Consider the following 15,164-nt stretch of genomic DNA (forward strand, 5'->3'; position numbering starts at 1 on the left):
TCCCGGATCCCGGCCCTCCCGTGTCCCAGATCCCGGATCCCGGCCCTCCCGTGTCCCAGATCCCGGATCCCGGCCCTCCCGTGTCCCAGATCCCGGATCCCGGCCCTCCCGTGTCCCAGATCCCGGATCCCGGCCCTCCCGTGTCCCAGATCCCGGCACTCCCGTGTCCCTGTCCCAGATCCCGGCACTCCTGACTCTTGTTAACATCAGTCCTGCCTGATTCATGTCCTGCTCCCGACAACATGTGCAACTTGTCCCTTGTCTTTGGTGTGGGGAAGTCACATCCTGCCTTGCTTTGATAACTCCTCAGAACGCAATGTAAGAACCCCAAAGCTTCTTCCATTGCCACACTGGTGAGACACATCCAGTGTGTGTCAGGGGGAGACGTGTTTTCATAACTGCCTGTGATTTATGACTCCTGATCCCACTCAGACTGCTCATGGAGATCCCTCTGTACATGGACAGTTAGTTACTTTTTTTTCTGCAATAGTTTGTGAACTATGTCTTTAATTATTGCACATATGGGCTGGAGACATTGAGAAAGATCAAAGGGGTAGGTTAGCAATTCAAACTAGTGTTTTAACCAGTAGAATGTCCAGATGGTTGCCAAGCAGCTGGGAATTAATCTTTTACTGCATGATTAATCTCTACCTCAAAGTGTCTCTCTTTAAAAATAAAAAAAGGAACAAAGTTGGGGTTTTTTTTTAAATGTGTAGATCCTGATTTTTGAGGGAGAAAAGGCATTGAGTAGGAAAAGTGCAGTACCCTGTTACTGTACATGTGGCACTGGGGAAAGGGAGGGCAGTTTAGTGGCTGCTTTAGGTCCTGAAATGAGTGTAAAAACTTCAGTAGCTGCTGAGACACAACATGAAAAAAAAGAGGAATAACACTGGGGAGAAAAAGTAAGTGCTGTTGGCTCAGTGTGTTCAGACTCATTCACTGGGCTCAGCATTATGCAGAATTATATGAAATTTTCAAGTAGTATCTGCTCTTATATTCAGGTTTTGCCCAATCCCCTTGAAATCTGTACATTTTCTGCATATTCAAAGGACTGTCCTGTGTTCAGCCTTCAGTGCTGGCAATTTGAGATTGTTCACTGCATTTCTGGGCTGTCCTTTATGAAATTGCACTTAGTGTGTATAAACTTTCCCAATTTCTGACCATGTATTGCACTTTTTTGGTACCTCCTGGTGCCCATGTCTGCTCCTGGTGGCAGATGTGTTTGCTCCATGTGGGACATCTGCCACTCCACATAAAGCTGTTCCATAATATGGTGTGTTGTGGTGTTAACATGCATGTTGTGTTTATTAGCTGTATAAAACATCCTTTGGAATAAAAATCCCATTCCCAGTTATTACAGTTGGTGGGATTCAGAGCATTTCTCCTCATTGCCACTGCCTCCAACTTGGAAATCTGTGAAAAATACATTGTTGTCCTTTGAAAGAGCCTGATGACATTTCCATATAAATAAGAACAATTGTCCTTTCAATTATTTTTCTGTGTGTATTAATTTCAGTGTCAGTTAAAAAGTCAGAGTTTTCTTGCTGGAGCAAACTGGTAGGATTTGGTTTGGGGCAAAGCTTTTCATTCTTAGTGTTTGTTAAAATAGGACAATATCATGTGAATTTTTTATTGAAGTGAATATTTAGTTGTTCTTTAAAGAATATTCTGTAAAAATACTGCAAATGGAAGTAGCAGTTGTTGTGTTTTTAGAGAGTCAGGATACAAAGAAGGTTTGATACATGGAGGGAATTATAAATGTTTGTTAGGTCAGGTAATATAGTCCAGATCATAAACATGGACTTTTGTGGAGGGACCTTTGGATCTGGGCAAAGTGCCATGTTTATAAAGGGGCTTTTTACATTCTAATTTCTGGCTGTTCACTTGTTTGATGCTGCTTTTCTTTCAGTCCATCCCTGGTTTATCCTGAGCTCTCTGAAACAGAGACTTTACAAGTCATTTGTTTCACTTTAGGCCTTGCACTGGATAAAAATATTGATGATATTCAGTGCAGAATTTGGTTAATGATGTACTAATTGCAAGTATAGTTATAAATTAATTTATTTTTTGACACTTTTATTTTTACATCCTGTAAACTCCGTGAGCTTTTCAGCAGTTCCATTTGGAAACAGATTAGTTTCAATATGATTAAAATCTACATTTATTGTAGAAATTTCTGTTCAAATAAATTGTTATGAAGTTGTTTTTTTTCTTTTAAAGATTCAGGTGGTTATTCTGGCTCTCAAATTGCTGTAAAATGTGGAAAGAATTACTACACCTCTAAAGCTAATCATAAAAATTTTTGAGGGTACAATATGATACAGAAAAAACACAATGAGAAGAGACAGCTTGTTAATGATGTGAGATACACTGTTACAAATTACTTTAGTCTGAAGTCAGCATGTCTTTATAATAAATCCTGACTGTTTTGCAAGTTCAGTCCCTCCTGCCTTGGCCTTCCTGGATGGTTTGAGGCACTGTATAAATTATCAATATTTATTTTTTTAACCCTGCATGGGAAAATGGAGTAAACACAATTCAGTAGAAAGTTGGAGTTGGTTGTTGATATTTTTTTAAAGAAACCTTTTCCTTCTATGAAAATATCAAAGCTTTGTGCTGTGCACTGATTGCTTTTAGCAGCTGCACAACACCAAGACAAATAAGTTTTGTCGTGCACTGTGAGATACACAAGTCATTGTTCTGCATTGTGAGCTCTTACTTTGAAGTTCTCATTTATTGTTTACATCCTTCTCCCCCTTCCTCCCTCCCACACATATTCAGAGGCTTGGAAAAAAACAATAATCTGTCAAGCAACAAGTAGCGTTTTGTCCAAGAGCCAACCCCCAAATCTCTGATGGATGTGACACCTCTGAGGTGCCACCTCTGGCCTGAGGGTGGGCGAGCCCTGGGATGGCACAAGTGGGCAGGAGTTCAGAGCTCTCTTGGGATAACTTTGCCAACCTGCTCATTGAATCACAGAATCATAGAATGGATTGGGTTGGAAGAGACCTCTGAGATCATCAAGTCCAACCCTTGGTCCAACTCCAGTCCCTTTACCAGATCATGGCACTCAGTGCCACGGCCAAGCTCAATTGAAAAACCTCCAGGGATGGGGAATCCACCCCCTCTCTGGGCAGCCCATTCCAATCCCTGAGCACTCTCTCTGCAAAGAATTTCTTCCTGATCTCCAATTTCCCATTTCCCCTGGCAGAGCTTGAGCCCATCGTGCCCCCTTGTCCTATTGCTGAGTGCCTGGGAGAAGAGACCAACCCTTGGGTTCACTTTGCCAACCTACTCATTGAGTTACTTTTGAATCAGGGTATTTTTATATAATTGGACAAATTTTTGTAAATAGGGACAAGATGAGTTTGTTTTTTGTCATGGAAAATGGAGAGATCACCCTTTTTTTTTGTTCCCCTGAAGATATTTATGACAGCTGCAGGTTAGACTCATCAGTTTAAATCTGACAGTTGTTAATTAATTCCCAGCACCTGACCTGGGCTATGAAACCCCAGGACAGTGATCCCCTGAAAACCCATCCTCAGGTGCCTCTTTACTGATTTTGCTGGTGTTGTGTGTTTTTAAATGAGGAAGAACAGTGTGATGAGGCACATGAAAGCAGTTCTGTTGCTACCACCCTGCATGGCTTTAAATAACAGGGACAGCACAGATGTTTGACATCAGTATTGTTTACATGGCCTTAGGGTTTAATTGCCTCATACTCTTTGTGAGGAGCATAAACAATGACAGAAAGCCAAAGGAATGATGTTCAGGCAGCAGCAATGGCTGCGTTTCATACATAGTTGGAACTTCCCAGCTCTAGTTAAAGTTCTGCCTTTTTTTTTCCCTTGTCTGAGTGGTAACATGTCATAAATTTCATATTTTCTGCTGCCTCTTAACTGGTGATAAAAGGTGTAAAAACTGATGAGCACAAGCCTGTGAATTGCATCTGAAAAGGTGAACAACTTTTCTAAGTTGTTTTTCTCTATTTTCTCTAAAACTTACAAAGGTCTTTGGAGCTCCTGTAGGTTATTTTGGTTTTTAATAAGAGCTTAATTAATAAAGCAAGGCACTGTGTGGAAGAGCAGCACATGGAGTCACCCAGAGCTGTTGCACAGGAAATTGGGACGCTCTGAGCAGATGAGGTTTGACATTTGGGAACTGCAAACAGGCTCAGCCTCCCTTGGTGTGGTTTTAATTTGGAAGATACTCCTCGATTGAAATTAGTATTTAATAACTTGCTTCAGCATTGAACTGGAAGGGCAGAGATGGTTCCCTCCCAGCTGGGAAGGGATGACCCATTTGCTTCACCCCAACCCTCATGAGATCAGCGTGGAAAATGTGTTTACATCATTTCAGCTACAGATTGGAGATGTGCCCCACAGAAAGGGGGGCAGAAAGCACATCTAGGAATGACACCAGTACCCCAGGCTTTGCTGGGGGATTACTGGGTTCTCCTCCTGCTTTCTGCCTTTTCCAGCAGTTTTCCACAGAAGGAATTAAGGATTTTTAAACCAATACATCCTTATTTTTACAGCAAATGCTCAAATTAACACTTGCAGAGGTTGTGATGAAGGTACATGTGTGTCTTGGAGCTGTGGACCAGTAAAAAATTAGATGTTTTTGGAGATGTTTTTAATTTTATTATGGTTTTTTACCAGGTATTCATTACCAATACATCTTTCCTCTTAACACTGCCTGAAAACTCCATCTGCACATCACCTATTGAATCTCAGGCACTTTAACATGCTCTTCTCACACTTATTTATATAAACACTGCCTGAAAACTCCATCTGCACATCACCTATTGAATCTCAGGCACTTTAACATGCTCTTCTCACACTTATTTATATAGTAGGTTTTGAAGGGCCAAAATTAGCCAAGTTGTGGATGAAGCAGATGGGGCAGGGGAGTGTCTGAGCTGCTGAAACTTCAGAATTTGATTCAATTTATTGAAGTTGAGGACCTTGAGTGCTTCTGAAGGTATCACTTTTTCAGCCCTCAGCTGATGAGGAGTTGATCTTTGGGTTTTTTTCAAGCAGAGGGTTTTTTAATTCTGTTTTTCACATTCAGAGGAAAATGAATCTACTTTGTTATCACAGCATTTGCATTCGTGAAGGGCTGACTTCTCTACCTTGAACCCATTTTTCAGGTTGGTTGTTTTGCTGCCACCAGCTCTGCCTTTTGGAAAGCAGTCCCAAAATCTGTGACATTTGAAGAGGTGGCTGCTCTAATGGAAATGGTGTCAGGAATTAATGAGCTCAAATTGCTGAGAACATTTGCAAAGTGGAAGGTTATGAGAGGTGGGAACAGCTTCAGGTCCAGGCAGTTCTGTTGCCATCCTCTGGCTGAGAACACTCAGCAGCACTGGGAAATCTGTGTCTGTATTTAATCCAAGTGGAACTGCAGATTTTGATTGATTTTTGTGTTATTTCAATGTACAGAATAATAAACCCAAGCCCAGCTCTCAGCTGATACAAACCACCAAGGATTAATTGCCATCAGCCAAGACTTCCTCACTTTGTTAATGACTTTTAAGTGTAATGTGTGGTGTGGATTTGGGAGCTGGGGGAGGGCAGGGGCTCAGTAATTCATAAGCTTTTAATATAATTCAAGTGGATTGGAGTCTCTTTCATGTTTAGTTTCTAGTATTTGTGTTTTTACAAGACCTTCATATTTATTTATGGAATGTTCACAAGCTGTCTGTCTGGAAGTGGATTACTGTGGGTTTTTTATTAAATCAACACTTATTCATCACCTGGTACCAAGATTTTCTTCTCTAATGTCACTTTGTTGCAGTGATATATGCATATATTTCTTTTCATATATACATATGCACAGATTTCATGAATAGAACATGCATTTTTATCACGATCCTTATTTTGGGGTGATAAAAGAGATGGCTGACAGCTGAGAATATGATTTATTTTCTCTGGATTAATTGTCAATCTGGCTTTTCCCCCCATTAATTTGCATAAGGCTGTGTACAAATAGTGGGGAGACAGGTGGCCTTATCTGTGGTGTAAAAAGCAGTTCTTTACATTGGGCACGAGTCAAGGAATGGAAGGAATTGCTGGTCTTTCTTCTCTTTCCAGTTCTTGAAGAATCTTCTCTGTTTACAAAGCAGCATTTTGTGTTTTTGAATAGACTTGGATTTTTGCAGCTCATGTTTTCCATTCACCGTAACATAGGGATGTTTTCAAGTCACAATAAACAAATCTATAACAGAGATGAGTCATACAAAAAAATACTAATTTGCACTGTGTTGTGTCAGATCAGGATTCATGTTTGAATGACAACTTTTGATCAGTCAAAGGAATGGCTCCTGTGGAGTTGGTCAGTTGGGGGCATTCCAAGGCAGGTTCTTGGCTGAGCTAAAGACAAGTGTGAGAGCTGAGATGAGCTGGTGCTGGGGGGAGTCCAGTCCAGCTCTGAGCTGAGGGAGCTCCAGGGCCTCTGAGAACATCCCAGAGGACACAAAGTTGGCCAAAGATCACTTAGTCATCTGCTGGGGGTGTTGGTACTTCAGGCCAGGGGTTTTGGTCCCCCCTTTCTACAGTTATAGGAGCATTGGGGAAGCTTTTGTGTCCCCTTTGCCTTCTGAACAGTAGAAATGATTAAATATAGAAGTGGAACAGCCTGACTCTGAACTCAAGGTGTCACTTTTGGTTTTTAGGAAACTGAGAAACACCAAATTCCTGTCATACCTGTCCTTGTGAAAACATGCAAGAGCTTTAAAAATACTTCAGAGGTGGAAGCTCAGGCTGAGTTAGAATTGTTGCTGTGTTATTGTGTCTGAGGGGCTCGAGTGCTGCTTTGAACAGACAAACAGGACAGGAAATGTATTTGAGCAATCCAGGCCTTAATCCCATTATGAGTCACCTTTGAAAGGAAATGTGTTTATAATGTGAATAATAGAAATCTAACAAAACCAAACATGCATCTGGGCTGAAGGACATTCTTTGTATAAATGTAACACCTGCCTGAAGAATGGAAGTGAGTTGACCAAGGTTGGGATATTAACAGAAATATCAGAAGTTTGGTTCTTGAGTGTTTGTTTCAGTTAAGGATGAGAGCATCTTCTGGGCAGCAGCAGTTGTGTTTATTGCCAAGTAAAACACAAATTAATTTTCTAAATAACTATTTTAGGTTGGCATTGTTGCCTAAAGCATCTTTTGGAGGAGTTTTATCAAATAGACATGAAAATATTGAGAAAACAAATTTAGATTTTTTTTTCCAGCAATTTTTTGTTAGTGACTTTCCATTGCCTTTTTAAAGACATAAATTAATAAATACAAAGTTATGAAAAAATCACCAATGCAATTTATCCTATTCTATTCTGTTTTGTTTTTAAAGCTGGAAAGGAAAATGAAAATAGCAGAAGGTAAATTCCATGAAGAGAAGCTGAGGTTGCAGCAGAAACATGATGCTGATGTTCAAAAGGTGAGAAGTGTTTGTGTGTTCCTCCAAAACCAGCCTATTGAACAATACCAGAGGGTATGACTATCAGCAATAATTAGCAGTTGTTCTTCAGCTTCTCCACAATTGCCATTAATGCTCATGGAAAGCCAGGCTGTAGGTAACAGTTTGCACAAACTCACAGGAATGTAGAATATTCTGTGGTAACATGAACTTAGGAAGGGGAAAACATTGGTAGAACACAAATGAAAATGAGGTGCTCTGTTTGTTGGAGCAGGAGAATCTACTTTACCAGCCTAAACTTATTGTCCCCAACTTCTGTGGCTTCATGTGCTGATGGAATCCCAAACTCATGATTTTTAGAGAGAAAGCACTGGTATTAAAAAAATGTGAACAAAAAAACCTAATTTTTTAATGCAAAATGTAACAGTAGGAAAATCCACAAGAGTATCACATATCATGGAATAGATTGGGTTGGAAAAGACCTGTGAGATCATCAAGTCCAACCCTTGGGCCAGCTCCAGTCCCTTTACCAGATCATGGCACTCAGTGCCATGGCCAAGCTCAGGTTAAAAACCTCCAGGGATGGGGAATCCACCCCCTCTCTGGGCAGCCCATTCCAATCCCTGAGCACTCTCTCTGCAAAGAATTTTTTTCTGATCTCCAATTTCCCCTGGCAGAGCTTGAGCCCATCGTGCCCCCTTGTCCTGTTGCTGAGTGCCTGGGGGAAGAGGAGTATCCTGCTCAGACAGGAGTAGTGTTTGTTCTCCTGTCTCCCTTTAGAGACTGTATTTTAGAGCAGAGTCTGGTCACTAAACAGCCCTTTATTTAAGGTTTTGTGTTGTTAAACCTGATGTGGCTCTTAATTCTTCCAGCACTGCCACGACACCGAATCTGCTTCTTTGGGTGCCCTTGTGTTTCTCTTCATGGAGTTGCACAGCACCTCTCCTGGGAAGGCTGTAGAAAGGCTGACCCAGAGCACGTGGTTGCTTTGAATGCCACGTTTGAGAGGTGGGGGGAGATTCTGTGAGGTGCTGAGTGCCCCTGGAGTGGCTCTGAGCCCAGAGTGGAACCCTCCACCTCAGCCCCCGTGGGCTCTGCATTACTCAGGCCCTCTGCTTTGTTCCCCAAGGCTGAGTCAGAGCCTGGGAGGAAGTTGGTTGACACAACAGTGCCACATCAAAGCCCCCTGGAAGGATGTTAATATTTGGTCAGGTGCATGTTTGGCTCATCTGTTCTCAGAGCCCTCGAGCAGCACCAGCCAGCAGAGCTGGCAGCCTAAAGGAAACAGCTTTGGGAGAAAAAGGAATAGTTTAAATGCTTTCTCATCCCTGGAGTTGTCAGCCCTTTCTAACTCATGTTAGAATTCCATCTTTTGAAGTAGTTTAATAACGTTGGATATTTAGGAAAGGTTAAATAGTGTCGTATTAATCTTTGAAGACACAAAACATTTATTGCAGATGGAGTCACATTGTTTTAAGATGAAAGCTCCTGTTGGATAAGAGATTTGGGGCACTGCTATAAAATTTCTGTGACTTTAATCTTTATCTTAAACACGAAATTTAAATTAAAATACTATCTCAAAGTGTGCAAATATTTGAGCTGTTTTTTCCAACCCCAGCATATGCAGAAATAGGGGTGTGGTTACCTCATCTACCTGCTCTGTTCCAGCCCACTGGTCCTTGGGATCCATGCAAGGAATTCCAGTTGGTGAAGTACAGAAGAGTGGATTCAAGTTCAGCAATTTCTTTAAATATTTTTTCAACCTGCTGAGAATTTCAGATGCTTTTAAACAGTATTAGGCAACTTAAACATGAAAAGGGAAACCAATTGTTTGTATTTGCTGTAGTAGCACCAGGAAACTTCCAAGTTCAACACGAGTTTGCCCAGTTTAAAAGATAACAAAAAGACCCATCTTAAAACATGAAACTCCTTTTTAATCTACTTCTGCCTACACTTACCTGAACCAGTCCTTTATTTAAGACTTGGCAGTGGGAGCTGTGGGAATGACTTGGATTTAATCCCTTAGTGCTGCTCGACCTGAGCACTTGTTGAAGGCAGTGCCTTTGACAGGGGTCAGGGGCTGTTGTTTTGTGCACTGCCTGTAGTTTTGATTTTTTTAATTACTTTTTGTTAAAATATTTTAAATTTTCCCTGCAGATTTTGGACAGAAAGAACAGTGAAATAGAGTTGTTGAAGTCCAGCTACAAACAGAAACAAAAAGAAGCTGATGAGATGATTAGAAAACTGGAGAGAAAAGGTGATTTTTTCTCCTCGTGGTGGTTTTCTGTGTGGTGCTGTTGTACTGCATTCTCCTGTGGCTGTGAGCTTACATGTTCCTCCTTCAGACATCCTTTTCTTCTTCATTTACAGCTCTTGAGTTAATTTTTTCCTTTAGCTTCTGAGAGGCTTGTCCTGTTGTGTTTGCTCTTTCCAACCCCAGTCTTGGCGTGTGATCTTTTATATTCGATGCAGGTTTTTTGAGTGTCACCAAAAAAAGTTCCTTTGATGGTACTGAAGTATTTTGGCCACTGGTTTCAAACTTTTTGGGATCTCTGGCTCAAAGTTAATTTCTTTATGCATTCAGTACATTCTAATCAAACCACAGTGGATTATTTTTAAAACTGTTGCGGCAAGAGATTTCAAACATGAGTAGCCTTGAACATGTCACAGGGACCAAACTTGGCCTGAGTGGGGCTTGTCAGCAGTTTTGCAGTGTTAGTTTCTTTTGGAATTCCTTGGAGTCCTTTTACACTATGGACTAAACCACAGTGTAAAACAATACAGAGGTTTGGTAATCTATGGGCAGAAAGGGAGAGTGTTCCATGTATATTGTTTCCTGCTCCTTGGGAAAGTCATTTGTCCAACACGGGATCTGGTGCCTCTCTCTGGGTGGGTTGGTGGTTGCTCTTAGTTGGAACAGGTTGTGTTTGAGTGGCTCCCACTTTTCTCAGACAGTGAAATTCTCAGTCACTTCTGAAAAATGAATATGTACCTGCTTTGTTTTCCACTCAGTTTATCAGACTGTGAATTCTTGATGCAATTTAAGTTGGGGAACTTAATTTCTTTGTATACCTTGAGCCTTCAACCTTCACAAGAACCTTTTCTCCTAAGGATGCTCATGAAATCAGGTTAAAAATGCCTGTTTTCTTTAGGTTATAAGGAATTTTGCTGATGTATGTTTACTGCCTCAGGAAGGAAAACACACTCTGAAATATTCTGTAAACAAAGTAGAATATTGTAGTGGCACAGAATCAAAGTGCTAAATTTTAAAGCAGCACATGCATGAAGAATTTAAGAGGCAAAAACCGTCAGCAAGTCGAGTCAGTTGGAAAACTGACACGAACTGATTGTTGCCAGCACTGAGAATCCCCAGGGTGTCTCTTGACTGGTTTTTGTTTGCCCATTTTTCCCAGTTCAGACCCTGGTTCGGGAGTCCCAAGTGGTGCGAGAAGCCAAAGAGCAGCAGATTGCGGAGCTGAAGAAGTTGTGTGAGCAGAGCAATGACTCCCTGAAGAACGAGTGGGAGAAAAGGGTAATCACCAAAACTTCCTTTCTGGGACAGCCTCCTGCAGTGTTCCTGTGGTTAATACATTCTGTCACTCCAGGAAATATATAGGAGGAATATGTCACTTTGAGGGCTATTTTTTAGGCTGATTTTAGTTTTTGTTTGGAAGTAATTAAGCCTCTTTTTTGCTGACGCCTGCACAGCCACACCCCCAGCTGCTCACCCTGTTCCTGGGGCTCCTCTGGCCTCCTGGCAAGTCTCTGGATGTATTAGGGAAGTGTTTATTTCTGCTTGACCTGAGGTGGAATTTTAATCTGGGTAAACCTGCTGCTACCTGCTGCCACGGTGATCCCTTTGAACTCTTATTTTTGTGATGGGTCATGAATTCTTCCATGTCTTTTTATTTGTTGTTAAACTCCAGGCAGCAGCAAAGCAGAGGGATCAGCTTGTTTGTGGGGAGACAGCGTCACCTTTGTCCAGATCACTGTCAGTGTTTGTCTTGCTTCCCCTCCAGGAGAGGGAGGGTCACAGAAAGGGCAGTCCCACCTCCCTCTAGAGATGAAGAATGCTGTGTTATTTGGTTTTTTTTTTCAGCCCTGAATCTGGAAATGATGTTGGGTTTAATTCTTGCCTTCTAAGAGATAAATCATAACTCTTTTCCTTTCTGCTTAAGACCTGGAGGCTTCAGTGTTAAATGGGTTTTACTTATAGATTGGTTTGGGTTGGAAGGGACCTTAAAGGTCATCGTGTTCCACCCCTTGCCATGGGCAGAGTCACCTCCCACCAGCCCAGGTTGCTCCAAGCCCTGTCCAACCTGGCCTTGGACACTCCCAGGGATGGGGCAGCCACAGCTTCTCTGGGCACCTGTGCCAGGGCCTGCCCACCCTCACAGGGGAGAATTTTTTCCTAATAGTCCATCTAACCTTGTCTTTTTGTCAGTTTGAAGATATTCCCCCTTATCCTGTCACTACAGATTCTGATGAAATATGTATTATATATATATATAAAATTATGAAAAATATATGTATTGTTAATAGATCATATATATATATTAATATACATTGCAAGCCCTCTGTGCTAATTTGGCACATTATTTTTTGCTATTGTATAGAGAGAATTTCTATTTGAGGCCGCTTTAAAATGAAAGGCCAGTGGTGTTTAGAGTATAAATCAAGGATTAATAGTGACACAAATGATCCTTTTATTAGACAAGTAGATAGTCAAGACTCTCCAGGTCCATATTGGAAGGCAGATAAATGGGCAGTGTGGTATCTGGAGAGAGGGTTGGTGTTTGTGCAGTAGAAATCAATTAATGTCATGCAATGGTTGTTGGTGTTCAGTTTAAATATGTAAAAGAACAGAGTGTGACAAAATTATGTGTTTCAGCATTCTGGGTGGCTGAAGTTCTGCTCTCTCTACACTTCTAAATGACTTGCTTACATCTCTTACCCCTTTGTGGAGTCACAGCAGACCTATTTAGTAAACAAAAGGTCTAGTTTTGTTCTAGAGGACAGAAATGTGACCACCTGGGCTTTTCACTTGCTTTATTTATACACTGCATTAATATAAGAATCATAAATGCTCCCTTTGGGGGTCATTTCTTGCTTTGCACTGTTCTCTGCTGCAGCTCCACGACGCTGTGGCTGAGCAGGAGAAGGAGAAGCTCAACCTGCGGAAGAAGCACACGGAGGACATGCAGGAGCTGGTGGAGGAAACCAACAACCGGCTGCTGAGGATGGAGGGGGAGTACCTGCAGCAGACCCACTCCACGGTGAGTCTGGGGGAAGGTCTCCCAGCAGCAGGAGCCTCCTGCACTTCCCAACCCATGGCTTTGTGGCCAAGAGCTCTGCAAGTGCTCAAGGCCAGGTTGGAGCACCTTGTCTTGTGGAGGGTGTCCCTGCCTGTGGCAGGGGGTGGAATGAGGAGACCTTTAAGGTTCCTTCCATCCCAATTATTCCTTGTTTTTGATGGTGCAATGCAGTGATTCTGTCTGGGAGAGGACACTGTGCTGGCAGCCAATCCAACCAAGGATTTCCCCCCCAGATAAAATTAATCAAAGTACAGCCCTTCAGTCAATGATACACAGAAATAGGTTTGTAGTGAAGGACTGATTCTAAATCCACACAGAAATAGGTTTGTAGTGAAGGACTGATTCTAAATCCACACAGAAATAGGTTTGTAGTGAAGGACTGATTCTAAATCCACACAGAAATAGGTTTGTAGTGAAGGACTGATTCTAAATCCACACAGAAATAGGTTTGTAGTGAAGGACTGATTCTAACATTCCTCACTGGTTTTGAGTCAGGTTTCTGTAGGTTTGTAGACTGCAAAAAAGGATTTATATAGCACTCCTATTTTCATAGATACTTGTAACTTTTTACTTACCCACCTTCTCTTTAAATGAGCAAATACTTGTTAAAAATCACATAAAAAGAATTTAAAATTACCTATTGATTATTCCAATTTATTGCATTTCTTGTCTGGAATAATTATAAACATGTCATCAGGTATAGTGTGGATTTTGTACCTGCTTCATAAATGATGCAAAAAGCTAAAAATTAACAAGTAACCTCAAAAAAGCATCCTGTACTTTTTATCAGGATGAGGCATGAAGAAAATTGACTGAGTGAAAAGACAAATGTCAAACAAAATTTATTCCTTTATTAATGAATGTTGAATTTAAAAATTAACATTCAGATCATGTCATGGGTAACAGTAAATACAGAGAAAAATGGACACAGTCTGTCAGCAAGATTGAATTTAAGCACCATCAAAACTAGACAGATCTTGCTGAGCAGCTTCTGATTTAATAATTAAACAAGGTAGAGTTCAAGGCAGGGCTTAAGATGAAAGCCTAGACTGTCACTGGAAATTAGTTTTCTTTTTTTCTCTCTTTCTTTCTGTCTCCTGATTTTATTTTTTTTTTTTGTGGTTGGTATTTCAGAGTTTCCTTGTTCAGAGCTTCTTGTTGTCAGGAATGCCAGTGCTGTCAGAGGGAGGGATGGGCTGCACAACTGAACTGATGCCACAGAGCTCACAGGGAGGAGTTTGTGCACAGGCATGAACTTCCAGGACCAGGGAGGAGTTGGGATACTTGGTGATATATCAGGAATGACTTTTTTTTTTACCTTAAAAAAAAAAGGCAGAAACCCCCAAACAAGAAAAAAACAAAACAAAAACAACAAAAAAATCCAAACCCCAAAGAAAACAAACCAAAACCACAAAACCCCAAAGCCCCAAACCAACCAACCCTCTGACTCCCAGCATAGAATCACAGAATCAGTTGGGTTGGAAAAGAGCTCCGAGATCATCAAGTCCAACCCTTGGGCCAACTCCAGTCCCTTTACCAGATCATGACACTCAGTGCCACGGCCAAGCTCAGGTTAAAAACCTCCAAGGATGGGGAATCCATCCCCTCTCTGGGCAGCAAAGAACAACATACTGTGCAGGTTGGCATGGATGGAGGATTTTGCTGTGCTGTGTCCATGGAATATCTGAAGGCCATTGGCAGAGCTCAGGTGACCATCCAGGTGGACCTTCTGTCTGTGTGCCCGTCGGGGCAGTGGCTGCAGGTGGCTGATGTTTGGGCTTTGATTTTATTTTAACAGTGGGTGAAAATTCTGTTCCATTTCCCTCATCTTCAGGCCTTTGTTACTATAAAAATAACTGTGGTATTCACATCCTGGCAGGGCAGCTGGGCATTATTTTCTGCCTCCAGCCTCCTGAGTTCTTCTCTCATTTCCGTGCGTGTTGCCATAAATCTGGGGAGCAGTGGGAAGTGGCAGAGCAGTCTCGTGCTACCTGCCTGTTTTTATCCTGCTCATTTATAAATCTGTTTACATTAGGAGATGAAGTTCTAGGAAAAAAGCTACAGCTTTTAATAGATGTGATTTAGTGAGAGGAAATCACTGTAATCAGAGTAATGGGAGGTCTAAAAATGCTTTATGTGTGTTGTTATCCATCACAGTTTTCCATTTTAAGAGATTTGCAATTTAGAAATCAGTTGCATTTACTGTTTAGCTTAAGGGAGGAGATGTGTCTTTGAGAGGGGGATAGACATCCCTGTTTTGAAGATTTAGCTATTTTTTATATCTAACACAGAATTTACTGTCATGACTGATGACAGCTTTGCTGTTGTAACCCTTGTGCCTCTGGATCACCAAAGAACCTTGTTGCTCCAGGCTACTGAATAACAGCAGGGCTATTCCCTCCTTTATTCTGGGTTTGCTCAACGTGA

General features: G+C 41.5%; 1 protein-coding gene across 6 annotated transcripts in view; it reads left to right on the forward strand.

The window, feature by feature from the left end:
* CEP112 (centrosomal protein 112) overlaps positions 1-15,164 on the forward strand; it is a 185,118-nt gene that overhangs the window by 21,790 nt on the left and 148,164 nt on the right. For all 6 annotated transcript variants that reach the window (XR_011699438.1, XM_071574015.1, XM_071574014.1 and 3 more), the window contains exons 9-12: positions 7,357-7,443; positions 9,580-9,679; positions 10,836-10,954; positions 12,555-12,698. Coding sequence is in view for 5 of the 6 variants with exons in the window: in XM_071574015.1 (XP_071430116.1) it covers positions 7,357-7,443; positions 9,580-9,679; positions 10,836-10,954; positions 12,555-12,698 (450 nt within the window). In the remaining variant the exon portion in view is untranslated. The remainder of the gene's footprint in view (positions 1-7,356; positions 7,444-9,579; positions 9,680-10,835; positions 10,955-12,554; positions 12,699-15,164) is intronic.

The sequence above is a fragment of the Pithys albifrons genome, chromosome 19 (assembly GCF_047495875.1).
Source record: "Pithys albifrons albifrons isolate INPA30051 chromosome 19, PitAlb_v1, whole genome shotgun sequence".
In the NCBI taxonomy this organism is placed as follows: Eukaryota; Metazoa; Chordata; class Aves; order Passeriformes; family Thamnophilidae; genus Pithys; species Pithys albifrons.